Genomic DNA, 16,551 nt, shown 5'->3' with positions numbered 1-16,551 from the left:
CCTTTTATAATTATAACTGCATTATCGTGGAGACCAACACCGTGTGCAGGCCGTGTATACTGCAAATTAGTACTACAAACTAGTGACAAGTTGGCAAGGTTCCACCGCATATTCGGATCTTCACATATTTTTCTCCCGCCGAGAAGGTTTTAAATAAGCTAAGTACTGTCTGCATCAGGTTCTGCTCTCATGATGATCTAATGCCGCAGCTATATTATGAGCCGTGATTTGCCGAACCGACTGCAATTTGGCAAAGAGAAACCAAGAAATTAAGTGGGAGGATGCAAGTCAACAATTTAAATAGTACGGAGCATGGCTTTCAATGCTGCCCTGTCTGCTTGCTGCTTAATCTGCATATGTTTAGGAGTAGTTTGTTACAAAAAACTGTTTAGTAGTTTTTATGTTTAGGATGACCAGTGTTTATATAGCTGCTGCATGCTATTTGTACTGAGTGTTATCTGATTTCTGAAGTTATTTTCCTTTGTTTCCGTGACAACTATTTCATGCACCTAATCCTTCATGTAAATTTCTTCATGTTTCCTATTTACAACCAAACAACTTTTAATACATATCCCTTGTTTGCAGTTCATGTAGAATTCAAGTCAAATAACACGAAGTACAAAACATGTTTAACACAATCCACCTAATCCTTCAAGAAAATTTCTATGTTTTCCCTGTGCTAGAACCAAGCGATTTCTATTCAGATTCCCATGTTCTCTATTCGTGTAGAATTCAAAATTGTATGACATCACAATTCTACATTTTTGGCTATGCATTTTTAGTATCACGTGGACCAACGAGACCCTTAATATGTATGTTTATTTGTTTGTTTACTACAAACAGGACTCTAAATGTTCTGAAACATGTGGCTGCTGCATTCTATTTTGTTCTGAAGCGTATCTGAATTCTGAAATTGGGTTTAGCAAGTGTTGAAGAACAATTTCAAACATTGTATTTGTATGACAAGCTATCTCAGAAATACTAAAAAGACCGTATGTGGCTATGTCTGAGGACCTAGCACTGCATATCCATTTATCATCGAAATTCTGTATTTTCTTGCTTTCCTCTTGGCCTACTGAAACCTGCGGTGCGCTTACCTTCTTACGCCCGTACCATGTAGGTACGGAGGAGAGACAAATTAACTCCATGCTTGTAGTGAGAACATAAGATACAGATCATCGTATGATCTTGACCTTTTCTCCCAAAGCTTGCTTGTGTCAGGACAGTTTGTTCCTTTCAGGTATATTCCCAGCATAACCATGATCTGGTTTCAGTATTTTTCTCCACACAATTCTATAGTACCGAAACTCAAAGGTCAAACCTGAAAACTAAAGTTGGCATTTCTTAACAATCCTTCTAATAATAGAAATGTACATAACTGTAGCTCTCAAGGCAAGACATTTGACCCTTGCGTATATTTTTGTAAGAACCATCCTGATATGTACAATCCGTTGTACTTGTAAGCGATGCCGTAATAGGCAATTTTATACTTACAACTAGCAATGTTGAATTGGCATACTACAATATCTCCTTACCTGTATGCCTTCACCCTGAATTATGCCTATATATACGTAGCAGAAACACCTAACAAAGCACACAAGCTAGAGAGCAAGAGAAGAAAGATAGAAGGGGGAAGAGTTTAGCTGAGAGATCGCCGGCGGCCATGGCGACTGAACAGCTCAACGTGTTGAAAGCGCTCGACGTTGCCAAGACGCAGCTGTACCATTTCAAGGCCGTCGTGATCGCCGGCATGGGCTTCTTCACGGACGCCTACGACCTCTTCTGCATCGCCCTCGTCACCAAGCTGCTGGGGCGCATCTACTACACCGACCCTGCCCTCAACGAGCCTGGCCACCTCCCGGCAAACGTGTCGGCCGCCGTGAACGGCGTGGCCCTATGCGGCACACTTGCCGGCCAGCTCTTCTTCGGCTGGCTCGGTGACAAGCTCGGCCGCAAGAGCGTCTACGGCTTCACGCTCATCCTCATGGTCCTCTGCTCCATCGCGTCTGGGCTCTCGTTTGGACACGAGGCCAAGGGCGTAATGGGGACGCTATGTTTCTTCCGCTTCTGGCTCGGCTTCGGCGTCGGCGGCGACTATCCTCTCAGCGCCACCATCATGTCGGAGTATGCTAACAAGAAGACCCGCGGCACCTTTATCGCCGCCGTGTTTGCCATGCAGGGGTTTGGCATCCTATTTGGTACTATCGTCACGATCATCGTCTCGTCCGCATTCCGACATGCATTCCCTGCACCGCCATTCTACATCGACGCCGCGGCATCCATTGGCCCGGAGGCCGACTATGTGTGGCGCATCATCGTCATGTTCGGCACCATCCCGGCTGCCCTGACCTACTACTGGCGCATGAAGATGCCCGAAACTGCGCGGTACACGGCACTCATCGCCGGCAACACGAAGCAAGCCACATCAGACATGTCCAAGGTGCTCAACAAGGAGATCTTAGAGGAGAACGTCCAGGGTGAGCGGGCCACCGGTGATACCTGGGGCCTCTTCTCCCGACAGTTCATGAAGCGCCACGGGGTGCACTTGCTAGCGACCACAAGCACTTGGTTCCTACTCGATGTGGCCTTCTACAGCCAGAACCTGTTCCAGAAGGACATCTTCACCAAGATCGGGTGGATCCCGCCGGCCAAGACTATGAATGCATTGGAGGAGTTGTACCGCATCGCCCGCGCCCAAGCGCTCATCGCGCTCTGTGGCACCGTGCCTGGCTACTGGTTCACCGTCGCCTTCATCGACATCATTGGGAGGTTTTGGATCCAGCTCATGGGATTCACCATGATGACCATTTTCATGCTAGCAATCGCCATACCGTACGACTACTTGGTGAAGCCAGGGCACCACACCGGTTTCGTCGTGCTCTACGGGCTCACTTTCTTCTTCGCCAACTTCGGCCCCAACAGCACAACTTTCATCGTGCCAGCTGAGATCTTCCCTGCGAGGCTCCGGTCCACATGCCACGGTATCTCTGCCGCTACTGGTAAGGCGGGCGCGATCATCGGCGCGTTCGGGTTCCTGTATGCATCGCAGGACCAGAAGAAGCCCGACACCGGCTACTCACGGGGAATTGGCATGCGCAACTCGCTCTTCGTGCTCGCAGGCACAAACTTCCTGGGCCTGCTCTTTTCCCTGCTGGTGCCGGAGTCCAAGGGCAAGTCGCTCGAGGAGCTCTCCAAGGAGAACGTCGGCGACGATGGCATCGAAGCTTAGGCTGGTGTACATCTCCGGTGACACAGAGTCATGCACAAGTGTTTGCTTTTTCATTTCAGCGTTTCTTTCCTTCTGTGTGGCCACTTACTGAATTTGAGGCGTCGCTTGCCGTTCGTGTGTAGCTGTTTATGGCTGGGTTTTCCCTAAACCTAGCATTGCATTTTTGTGGTGCTGCTCTGTATTCGTTTGTGAAGAATTGTCAATAAAATACCCGGTTCATTTGATTTGATTTCAAGAGATCGCCTCTTGCCTGTAGTTTATTTTTTTTGAAATGAAGGCTCAAGAAAAGCTCGGCTTTAAATTAACAACGAAAATGTTAACGCCCACACGTGTGGGCGTTAACCAACTCGTCCACACGCCTCTATCACCGTCCAATAATTTCTGCACGAATCTTGGCACGAATTAGCTGATTTTGTATGCCACATAGGACAACTCGCGTGTGTGGTGTGTGAGAGAGGTCGCCCACACATCCGTTTTACCACACGGAGGGGCCGGTGTGTGGGCGTTTAGCAGTTCGCCCACACATCAGTTTTCAGTCACGCACAAGTGCTGGTGTGTAGGTGTTTGCCATCTCGCCCACACACCCGCCTCCTCTCCCACACCAAAGCTGCCAGTTGCCATGCGTTTTGCAGTGTACATGGCAACTGCCCTAGTATGATTGCAAGCAGATGGCAACTCTCTCTATTTTTTACCCGAACATGTCAGTTGCCATATGTTAGTGTACATGGCAACTGCCCTAGTATGTTTTGCAATGTACATGGCAACTACCCTAGTATGATTGCAAGCAGATGACAACTCTCTCTTTTTTTTACCCGAACATGTCAGTTGTCATATGTTTTGCATGGTACATGGCAAACTGCCCTAGCGTGCACGTAAGCAGATGACAACTCTTTCTTTTTAAATGGCAACTGCCCTAGCATGCTTATGAGCACAAGTCAACTCTCTCTTTTTCCCGAACATGCTTTTTGTCATGCCTTTTTTTGTAGCGCTACATGGCAACTTTCTAGTGTTAGTAGGTGGCAACTCCTAAAGTTCTGAAATCATGACAACTGTAGTAGACCAGACCACACATGGCAACAGCTGTAGTTGTCCAAAAAATGGCAATCTGGAACTTTGACCTGAGATGGCAACTGCAGTTGAGCAAACATGGCAGCTGTAGTTGTCCGACATGGCAACCGTAGTTCCGCGACATGGCAACTGCACTTAAACGAACATGGACGAGGGTCCGGCCCATGGCAACTGCGGGGCGCGCGTGTCACGTGGGGCGTGTGGGACCACGGGGTACGAGGTCCACACGCACGCGTGTAAGAGGGACCAGGAAGGAAAAAAAGGCGTGTGGACGCTAATTGTTTTGCCCACACACACAGACGTGTGGGCTGATCCTCTTAGGCACCACACAGAACATGTGGGCAGATTCCTTAACGCCCACACGTGTGGCAGTTATCGGCGTCCATTAACAAAGCCATCAACCGGCCAGTAGGGATGGCAATGGGTAGGGTATGAGCGGGTACAACTTCCTTCTACCCAAACTCATACCCATAGAAACTTTTTATACCCACCCACTTCAATACCCATGGGTATAAACTGACACCCATGCCCATACCCATCGGGTATCCTATACCCAATGGGTATCCATTGGGTACAATATATAGCATTCAAATTCTTAAGAGGTAGAGAAATGGGTTCAAAATTCAAGTGATCCTGGTAGAGTAGTATAGCACGTATGTGGCCTCCTCTAGTGGGTGGCCTCTTGGAGGCATCAGGGGAGTATGAGCAGCGGTTGGTGGAAGGCCGACGTAGTGGAAGGCGGTGGTGAGAATTGGGGATCGCTGGATCAAGTATTTGACAAGAGTCTGGTAGCGAAGAGTCAATATTTCATGTTTTTGATGAGTCACATAGGACGTATGAGGAGTGGCGAGCAGGTGATTATGAGGCTATGAGCTATGACTTGTTTAAGGAATATGAGATTTAGGGTTGGACCATATGAGTTGGATGTTAACCCCACATGTTATAGGAGTTATTTTCATTTATTAATTTTTCTAGGTATCCATTGGGTTACCCATGGGCACAATTTCTTACCCATGCCCTACCCTTATATTATGCGGGTATGCGTACCGATTACCCGTGGGTAAAAAATCACTTCAAGTATTGCTCATATCCATTGTTTTCGGGTAGGGTACCCGCGGGTACCCATTGTAACGCCCCAAAACCGGAGCTTCAGATGCCTTTCAGGTTTTCCGGGTTTCGTCGTGTGATTTGTTTGGTTCTTTGCATTCATCATTGCATCATGTTGCATTTCATCATGTCATCATGTGCATTGTGTGTTTTTCATACATATTAAGTTGTTGCATGTTCCATGCATGAATCTTGCTTCATCACCTTCTCCTTCCCTCTACTTCCTTCTTTTGGCAAGTGTCACGTTCTCTTCTCTTTTAATATTCATCTTTGCCTCAATATTCTAACACCATGCACCTAGCCTCTATGTCAAATTTCATCTCTATTGAAATTGTTTTGGTTAGGGTTTAAAATGGTTCAAGTTTGAATTTAATTCAAACTTGAATTATTTTTACTTCCTTTAAAAATATCCAAACCAATTTTGTTAAATAGAGCACATTTTCAGGATCATGAGTATATTTTTATATTTCTCTAGCTCCTCTCTTTTTTTCCTGCTCTTTCCTTTTTGTTTTTCTGTCTGGAGAAATAGAAAAGCAGCAGCAACAGCTACCTTGGCCTCGGCCACCCAGCCGGCCCATTAGCTCAGTCGGCCTATAGGCCCATCCAGCACCGGCCCACCTAACTCCTCCAAATCCTACCCGATCTCATCCTCCCTCTGCTCTCCCCTCGCGCCGCCAGGGAGAGCCTTGGCTCGATCCCATCTCACCTCCCCCTCTCGAACCCCACCTTCCTCCTGGCGCCGCCAGACACGCATCGAGGGAAGGGCACCGCAAGAGCCCCGCGCCCGATTCATTCTCCTCCTCGTTCCCGATCCCCGTCCTGAGCTCCTCCAACGAGCACCCCTGCCTTGCCCCGCCATGGATGCCCGCAAGTCTTTGCCGCCACGCTGGACATCAACTCCGGCGAGCAGCAGCCTCCGCTCGTGAGCTGCTCTGTTGCTGCTCTTCTAGCGCCACCAGCTCCTCCTCCCCCGCGCGGCTCTTTCCCTGCCTCCACCGCGAGCCCACCATGGCGCCGCTGTCTCGCTGTAGCTGTGGCTGTGCTTGCTGCTGCACCTCCTGCCGGCCCCTGCTGAGGCATGTCCGCCTCATCAGCAAGCTGGCCTCCGCCCCTCCTGCGCTGCGCCCCTGTCGGCCATGCCGGAATTCGTCAAGTTCAGCACCACCGCGCCCTCTGACCTCCCCTGTTACCCGTGTCGTCGCCGTTCATCTTCAACCGCGGGACCGTTACTTCGTCATCCACCTCAGCTCTGGCCACCATGGACGCCTCATGCCCAAGATCTTCCTCCTATGTGGTGTAGAGCTGCACCACCACCACCTCGAGGCCCCTTGCAGTCTTCGTTTCGGAACGCCAAGAAGCCGATGGCACTAGGATGCACCAAGTTTCACTAATGTTGACCCCGGACGTCTACAATATGTGGACCTCTACGACCCATGTGGAACCGTCAAGTACAACTACTCTACATTGATACGGGAATCACTACCGTCGCAAGAACCACGACATTTGACGCATAGTACCACTACTTTTGCTGTGTACATCTACCATCGCCGATGATCCATGTAGCACAAACGCGAGATGTGTACCACTACTTCCCCTATCGCCGTGAGTACCTCTACCGACCCCGACCATCGGAGCATGTACGTCTACCGTCACGAAGACCGGTGGACCATACCACGTCAAGTTCCACTACCGTCACGAGTACCACAACCGTCGACCCTCGAAGCCTCCGTGGACGTCAAGTTCCTCGCCGTGACCCCGAACATCTACGGAAAATTGTGAGACTAAGAACGTGAACGACTACCATCGCCGTGAACCACTACCATCGCCGATGAACGATGGGACGACTACTTCGACTACCGTCGCGTGAACCACTACTTCCCTCGACGTCCGAGAACGTCTACTTCCACTACTTCCTCTGCGCCGACTCGAACCGCTCCGATAATGCACGCTTCAAAGGTATAACCGTCGAGACGACCACCCATGAACTAATGCATGTGTGATGTATGAGATGCTCGTGCTTGCTCCATGCTCGAATTGTCGATGCATGTTGCCCCTCTTTTGCCTTGTTACCGTCGTCTCGTGGGACACCTGGAATCCGGGAGCGCCCCACCATCTTTTGCACGCATTCGCACACTTCTCCTTTGCATCGGTATCTCAATCGAGTTACCGGAAACCGGGACGTTGCCGTGGCACCGTTTCGTCATCGTTGCCATGGCACTCCTTTTCATTTCCGCCACGATGACAAATGCTTCTTAATATGCTCTTATCAATGTTTCCATAAATACTGCATAAAACTTGCACATGTCATTCGCATCATGATAATAACATTTAAATGTTTAAAATTGTTGTTTGCTTTAAATTACTAATGCATATGGGGTTTTACCGGGTTTGTTGTTTGTTATATCCGGCCCCATTTAAATTGTTTGGATGGTATAGTTTTGTTATGCCTCACCTCTTGCCATGTTTAACAACATTTAATATTGTTGGGTACCTAAACGAGAGAGAACTAAATAATAGATGTGGTGTTGCGTCAATATGCAACTCGTTGCATATTGAGCTCCACTTAACTTGTAGTTTTGTTTGTGCCCTTTGCCATGCCATGCATATTTAAACCGGACATGCATCATACTTGATTGTGCGTCATGCCATGTTATGTGATGATTGTTTACTATGTTGTTTGCTTCTTTCCGGTGTTGCTTCTTCGGGTTAGTTCTGATAACGTCGCGTTGTGAGGATTCGTTCGACTACGTCCATTTGTCTTCTTCATGGACCCGTCCTTCTTCCTTGCGGGATCTCAGGCAAGATGACCATACCCTTGAAATCACTTCTATCTTTGCTTGCTAGATGTTCGCTCTTTTGCTATGCCTATGCTGCGATACGTACCACTTGCTTATCATGCCTCCCATATTGTTATGACAAGCCTCTAACCCACCTTGTCCTAGCAAACCATTGTTTGGCTATGTTACCGCTTTGCTCAGCCCCTCTTATAGCGTTGTTAGTTGCAGGTGAAGATTGGAGTTTGTTCCTTGTTGGAACATGGATATTTGTTGGGATATCACAATATCTCTTATTTATTTAATGCATCTATATACTTGGTAAAGGGTGGAAGGCTCGGCCTTATGCCTGGTGTTTTGTTCCACTCTTGCCGCCCTAGTTTCCGTCATATCGGCGTTATGTTCCCGGATTTTGCGTTCCTTACACGGTTGGTTTATAATGGGAACCCCTTGACAGTTCGCCTTGAATAAACTCCTCCAGCAATGCCCAACCTTAGTTTTACCATTTGCCACCTAGCCTTTTCTTTCCCTTGGGTTCTGCAGACTCAAGGGTCATCTTTATTTAAACCCCCCACCCCCCCGGGCCAGTGCTCCTCTGAGTGTTGGTCCAAATTAGAGCCCTGTGCAGCGCCCCCTCGGGGAAACTCGGGGTTTGGTTTTAGTTGTATGGAGCGCTCATCTAAGTGTGCCCTGAGAACGAGATATGTGCAGCTCCTATCGGGATTTGTCGGCACATTCGGGCGGTGTTGCTGGACTTGTTTTACCATTGTCGAGGATGTCTTGTAACCGGGATGCCGAGTCTGATCGGATTGTCTTGGGAGAAGGAATATCCTTCGTTGACCGTGAGAGCTTGTGATGGGCTAAGTTGGGACACCCCTGCAGGGATTGAACTTTCGAAAGCCGTGCCCGCGGTTATGGGCGGAAGGGAATTTGTTAATGTCCGGTTGTAGAGAACCCGAAGTTGAACTTAATTAAAATGCACCAACCGCGTGTGTAACTGTGATGGTCTCTTCTCGGCGGAGTTCGGGAAGTGAACACGATGTTGGAGTTATGCTTGACGTAGGTTGTTCTAGGATCACTTCTTGATCATAGTTTCTCGACCGTGCTTTGCCTCCTCTTCTCGCTCTCATTTGCGTTTGTTAGCCACCTTATGTGCTAGTCGCTTGCTGCAACTCCACCTCATACCTTTTCCCTTCCTATAAGCTTAAATAGTCTTGATCGCGCGGGTGTGAGATTGTTGAGTCCCCGTGGCTCACAGATACTTCCAAAACCAGCTTGCAGGTGCCGATGATACCGTGCAGGTGACGCAACCGAGCTCGAGGAGCTCGGTGAAGATCGTGTTCGTTTTGTTGTTTCTATTTCCAGTTGATCAGTAGTGGAGCCTAGTTGGGACGATCGGGGATCTGTGTAGCTTTTGGGGTAGTCTTCTTTTATTTTGGTTCCGTAGTCGGACCTTGATTGTATCTGGATGATGTAATGTTGTATTCATGTACTGTGTGAAGTGGCGATTGTAAGCCAACTATGTACCTCTTATTCCCTTATTCATTACATGGGTTGTTGTGAAGGTTACCTCACTTGCGACATTGCTTTCAATGCGGTTATGCCTCTAAGTCGTGCTTCGACACGTGAGAGATATAGCCGCATCAAGGGCGTTACAAGTTGGTATCAGAGCCTTCCCCGACTTAGGAGCCCCCTGCTTGATCGAATCGCTGGCGTTGTTGACTCTAGAAAAAAATATTTTGAGTCATTTAGGAATTATATATATCGGAGAGTTAGGAATTCTTTTTACTCCTCAGTCCCTTCGTCGCTCTGGTGAGGCATCCTGACGTAGAGTTTTGACTCTTCTCTTCTCAAATTTCACTAAAAAAATTAGGATCACGCGGGTATCTTGGAATCGTTCCGATGGTTTTGTGATGAGAACATTGTACTTGGTGCCTCCTGACATTTAGGGGTTGTGGCAGTGTCCCGGGGAGTTGAGCTCCGAGGTGTTGTCGTCACAATTTTATCGTTGAGATTCTGGAATACTTGAGTTTCGCCGACATCGGAAATCTCTTTTATGCAGTTGTTGGTGAGATAACCTCGACGCCACCCAGTACTGGGGCGGGAGTTCGGGAGTATTGCCATAACTCGTATAACGGATGCTTTTCGAAGGTTGAGGTAAACGATTTCCGAAGGTTTCTTGGTTATGTGTTGAAGGATGGATACAGCTGGATGTAGGATTTGCTAGTTTGGGTGAGATATTATGCTTCCGTGTATCCCCAACACCTGATTGCATAACCGGAAAGCTTCGGGAGTTTATAAGTGGGAATTCTAGTAGCTCTTAGGATATCTTTCCGACAGATGCATGATATGAAATTGGGGTTCGACGTCTAGTGGTCTGTCTATTCACGGTTGGTTTTACAGTGGTCTCATTGTGTCTTAAAGAGTCCTTGGCTATGCCGACTCGGGGACGCTTCGTATGTCATGTGCACTGCCTTGTGCATGATGGTGTTGTACGATCGAGCCCGTGTAGGCCCCACCACGAAAACTTCGGACGAAATCTCTATCATATGTTTGTTCCGGCTTATTCTGCAAGCCAATCCTTTGTTTTGTTTTGAGTTGTGGTATTCGAGTTGCTTCAATGTCAAGTGTTGATTCCATACCTTCCCCAAATGGTGTTCTCATGTTCCTATGTGAATACTAATCCTTCATGATAATCTAGATTGTTATGTCAATACTTTTTCAACCGGTGAGTTTCTCGTCAAGTGGATCCGGTCATTTTCAACATCCACAAGATCAACTCAAAAATTTTCGTCAACGGTGTTTGTTTCATCCGTCTCCAAGTTGCCTTTGTTTTTCCCACCCTCCCACCCTTGTTTCTTCAAGGACTCAGATTTCTTAATCAAGTATCCTTTTATTCATGTGAAGTCTCTCCATTCTTTTCCTTCATGTTCTTACCCGGTGATTCTCATGAAGATTCTAACGGAGCCTCAAGTTCATCATTATTTGCCTTTTCTTCTCCGGTGGATCCAATTCAAGCTTTCGGTGTTGATCATATTCTTTTCCGTGTTTCAAATGTCTTATCATGCCGGTGCACCTTATATTCAGTCATTCCACGCTCGTTATTCTATTGTTCTGGAGTGCTCAAGATATCTCGAAGATTCGTGTTTCCACTCTGCTTTCGTAATCCTTTCAAGCTCTTTCGAGGGTGTTATCTCATTCTAGCCATTTAATTCAACCGGTGCTTTCTCTCTTTTAAATCGTTCTACGTTGTATCTTTTGAGTGGGCCCTAACCCATAGGTCTTTTCCCAGGATCTTACCTGACTCTTCTTATTCTCCCGGAGCTTTTCAAATTCATCTCAAAGTTTGACGCAAGAATGAATTTTCATCAGTCAGATGTACTTCTCCAAGATCTGTCAAATTCTTTTCATCGTTGGTTCAACATTTCTAATTTTCATTCCGGAGTGCCTCAACAATTCATGGTGGTGTTTCTCATTGTCATTCTCAACACTTGAAGACTGAAGAAGATTTCTCTCTCAATCTTATCTGTTCTCTCAAAGATTCGTGATTCTAGTTTGAGGCCATGCTCTCATAAGTGTTTTTGATTATGGGAATTCTTTTCATCCATCCGGAGCATTTCATGAGTTGTTTTCTCTTTTCCTTCCTCCGGAGCCCATCATTTCAGAAGACTTATTCATTCTCAGCCTTCAGCTATCATTCTCCAAATCTTACCGGTGCATCATTCAATATTCTCTAATTAGCTCGTGATCTCTTCATTTCAGTGGTATCTAAATCCCCTCAAGTATCCTCACTCGTTCTCTAGTTCTTACCGGTGATTCATCCCTTTACTTCGTTCATTTCCAATTATTATGGTGGCTATTCAGGATTTTTCTTCCTTGCTATCATATCTATTTATTTGTTGTCAATCCTAACGGTGGTTCGTGCAAGAGTTCTCGTCAGTCGTTATCGTATATATTCATTCGTTCATCTCAATCCTACCGGTGACTTGTTGAAGACTTTCTCAAGTTATGCTATATCTATCTTAATCCTTTCTGCGAGAATAAGTAGTATGCCAAATCCGTTGCTTGTCATCAATTTAATTGGTGTTAGATAAGCATAATTTAATTCTTATTCTTGTTTCATCGAGTAAACTCAATTCCTTATTCCGGAGGCTCATCAAGTTCTCGGTTTTCAATTGTGTCATCTTTTTCTTTCTCGGAGTTCCAAGCTCTCTCAATTATGTCATCGCGGAGATCCATCTAAATCATTACAAGGTTTCACCTTATGTTTTCAACTTCTCTTTCCTTTTCGTTTGATCATTCTTTTACCGGAGTTCTTCATGGAGGCTCTACATGATGGTTCAGCAAGAAGTTAATTCATTCTCGTAGTGTTCATCGAGATTCTTTTCAGAGGAGCTCAAAGATTCTTCATCTTCCATTTCTAAGTACAGTTCTTCCTATTTTATCTTTTTGAGGTGGTGCTATGTCATTCTTCATAATTTGAGTTCATGTTTCACGATTCACATGTTGTCAAGAATGAGATATCTTAAATCCATCAATCTCTTCATTGGAGTTATCTTGGGTTATATTTCACCTAAAACCTTCCCTAAGGATTGTTGCTATTTATGGTGTTTATAAATGACCCAAGTTCTTCTTTTATCCTAGCGGTGAAATAGTTTCTCGTCTCCTTGGTGATATCAATCCAATCTATTGTTTCCGTTAATGGCAGAATTTCACCTCAAGATATCGACGTGTCTTCCATAAGTCCACTTCAAGCTTATCCTTTCGTTGTTGGTTTTCCAACAACTCCATTCGACCCTTCTCCTAAAGATGCTTTTCAAGCGCATTTGAGGTAGAAGATGTTGTTTTCTCCTCCGTTCTTTTGAATCCATTCTTACTCTTGTTCAAGAGGCATTGTGGTGTTGCTCTCTTCAACCCAACATCTTGTTTGTCAAGATCGTGTTCTTTTCATGCTTATCCATTTAACCAGAGTGTTGTGTTCTCTGCTCAAGTTCTTTCATCTTATCAAGTCATGCATCTCTTTTCAACCAGAGTGCTACCCGAATCGGTTCTTTCTTATTCCTCTTTCTTAACGGAGGTTCTTGCTACGTCTTGAGCTTGCGTTGGTTTTCTCCGAAGAGGAAGGGATGATGCAGCAGAGTAGCGTAGGTATTTCCCTCAGTTTTTGAGAACCAAGGTATCAATCCAGTAGGAGCCCACGCTCAAGTCCCTCGTACCTGCACAAAGCGATAGCTACCCGCAACCAACGCGATTAGGGGTTGTCAAGCCCTTCACGGTCACTTACGAGAGTGAGATCTGATAGATAGAATATTTTTGGTATTTTTGATATAAAGATGCAAAGTAAAAAGTAAAAGCAAAGTAAATAGCAAAACAAGATTAAAGTGATGGAGATTGATATGATGAGAATAGAGCCGGGGGCCATAGGTTTCACTAGTGGCTTCTCTCGAGAGCATAAGTTTTCTATGGTGGGTGAACAAATTACTGTTGAGCAATTGACAGAATTGAGCATAGTTATGAGAATATCTAGGGATGATCATGTATATAGGCATCATGTCCGTGATAAGTAGATCGAAACGATTCTGCATCTACTACTATTACTCCACTCATCGACCGCTATCCAGCATGCATCTAGAGTATTAAGTTAAAAACAGAGTAACGCTTTAAGCAAGATGACATGATGTAGAGAGATAAATTCATGCAATATGAAATAAACCCCATCTTGTTATCCTCGATGGCAACGATACAATACGTGTCTAGCTGCCCCTTCTGTCACTGGGAAAGAACACCGCAAGATCGAACCCAAAGCTAAGCACTTCTCCCATGGCAAGAACTACCAATCTAGTTGGCCAAACCAAACGGATAATTCGAAGAGACTTGCAAAGATAACCAATCATACATAAAAGAATTCAGAGAAGATTCAAATATTGTTCATAGATAGACTTGATCATAAACCCACAATTCATCGGTCTCAACAAACACACCGCAAAAGAAGAAGATTACATCGAATAGATCTCCACAAGAGAGGGGGAGAACATTGTATTGAGATCAAAAAAGAGAGAAGAAGCCATCTAGCTACTAACTATGTGTTGGGGAACGTAGTAATTTCAAAATTTTCCTACGCACACGCAAGATCATGGTGATGCATAGCAACGAGAGGAGAGTGTGATCTACGTACCCTTTGTAGATCAACAACGGAAGCGTTTGGTTGATGTAGTCGTACGTCTTTACGGCCCGACCGATCAAGCACCGAAACTACGGCACCTCTGAGTTTTAGCACACCTTCAGCTCGATGACGATCCCCGGACTCCGATCCAGCAAAGTGTCGGGGTAGAGTTCTGTCAGCACGACGGCGTGGTGACAATCTTGATGTACTACTGCTGCAGGGCTTCGCCTAAGCACCGCTACAATATTATCGAGGACTATGGTGGCTGGGGGCGCCACACACGGCTAAGGAAAAGATCACGTGGATCAACTTGTGTGTCTCTGGGGTGCCTCTGCCTCCGTATATAAAGGACTAAGGGAGGGGGGTGCGGCCGGCCAAGGAGGGCGCGCCAGGAGAGTCCTACTCCCTCTGGGAGTAGGATTCCCCCCCCCAATCCTAGTTGGAATAGGATTCGCGGAGGGGGGAAAAGAGAGAGAGGGGCCGGCCCCCTCTCCTTGTCCTATTCGGACCAAGGGAGGGGAGGGGCGTGCGTCCCATGTAGGGCTGCCTCTTCTCTTTTCCACTAAGGCCCATCATGGCCCATATAGCTCCCAGGGGGTTCCGGTACCCTCCCGGTACTGCGGTAAAATCCCGATTTCGTCCGGAACACTTCCGATATCCAAACATAGGCTTCCAATATATCAATCTTTATGTCTCGACCATTTCAAGACTCCTCGTCATGTCCGTGATCACATCCGGGACTCCGAACAAACTTCGGTACATCAAAATGCATAAACTCATAATAAAACTGTCATCGTAACCTTAAGCGTGCGGACCCTACGGGTTCGAGAACAATGTAGACATGACTGAGACATGTCTCCGGTCAATAACCAATAGCGGAACCTGGATGCTCATATTGGCTCCTACATATTCTACGAAGATCTTTATCGGTCAGACCGCATAACAACATACGTCGTTCCCTTTGTCATCGGTATGTTACTTGCCTGAGATTCGATCGTCGGTATTCCAAATACCTAGTTCAATCTCGTTACTGACAAGTCTCTTTACTCGTTCTGTAATACATCATCCCGCAACTAACTCATTAGTTGCAATGCTTGCAAGGCTTAAGTGATGTGCATTACCGAGAGGGCCCAGAGGTACCTCTCCGATAATCAGTGTGACAAATCCTAATCTTGAAATACGCCAACCCAACATGTATCTTTGGAGACACCTGTAGAGCTCCTTTATAATCACCCAGTTACGTTGTGACGTTTGGTAGCACACAAAGTGTTCCTCCGACAAACGGGAGTTGCATAATCTCATAGTCATAGGAACATGTATAAGTCATGAAGAAAGCAATAGCAACATACTAAACGATCGGGTGCTAAGCTAATGGAATGAGTCATGTCAATCAGATCATTCAACTAATGATGTGATCCCGTTAATCAAATAACAACTCTTTGTCCATGGTTAGGAAACATAACCATCTTTGATTAACGAGCTAGTCAAGTAGAGGCATACTAGTGACACTCTGTTTGTCTATGTATTCACACATGTATTATGTTTCCGGTTAATACAATTCTAGCATGAATAATAAACATTTATCATGATATAAGGAAATAAATAATAACTTTATTATTGCCTCTAGGGCATATTTCCTTCAGTCTCCCACTTGCACTAGAGTCAATAATCTAGATCACATCGCCATGTGATTTAACATCAATAGTTCACATCTTTATGTGATTGGTTCACATCTCCATGTGACTAACACCCAAAGGGTTTACTAGATTCAATAATCTAGTTCACATCGCTATGTGATTAAGACCCAAAAAGTGATCATGTTTTGCTTGTGAAAGAAGTTTAGTCAACGGGTCTGCCACATTCAGATCCGCATGTATTTTGCAAATTTCTATGTCAACAATGCTCTGCATGGAGCTACTCTAGCTAACTGCTCCCACTTTCAATATGTATCCAGATTGAGACTTAGAGTCATCTGGATCAGTGTCAAAACTTGCATCGACGTAACCCTTTACGACAAACCTTTTGTCACCTCCGTAATCGAGAAACATATCCTTATTCCAGTAAGGATAATTTTGACCGCTGTCCATTGATCTACTCCTAGATCACTATTGTACTCCCTTGCTTAACATAGTGTAGGGTATACAATAGATCTGGTACATAGCATGGCATACTTTATAGAACCTATGGCTGAGGCATAGGGAATGACTTTC

The 16,551-nt window shown here is 45.8% G+C and overlaps 1 protein-coding gene across 1 annotated transcript; it reads left to right on the top strand.

The window, feature by feature from the left end:
* The first annotated feature begins 1,617 nt into the window (after positions 1 to 1,617).
* On the top strand, positions 1,618 to 3,464 carry LOC125554272 (inorganic phosphate transporter 1-2-like). Its single transcript, XM_048717847.1, has one exon. It carries the CDS (start codon positions 1,664 to 1,666, stop codon positions 3,227 to 3,229), a length of 1,566 nt encoding a protein of 521 aa, XP_048573804.1. The 5' UTR covers positions 1,618 to 1,663; the 3' UTR covers positions 3,230 to 3,464.
* Positions 3,465 to 16,551: the final 13,087 nt, after the last annotated feature.

This window comes from Triticum urartu, chromosome 4, assembly GCF_003073215.2.
Source record: "Triticum urartu cultivar G1812 chromosome 4, Tu2.1, whole genome shotgun sequence".
NCBI lineage: Eukaryota > Viridiplantae > Streptophyta > Magnoliopsida > Poales > Poaceae > Triticum > Triticum urartu.
This window is presented reverse-complemented; position numbering and strand designations above follow the sequence as displayed.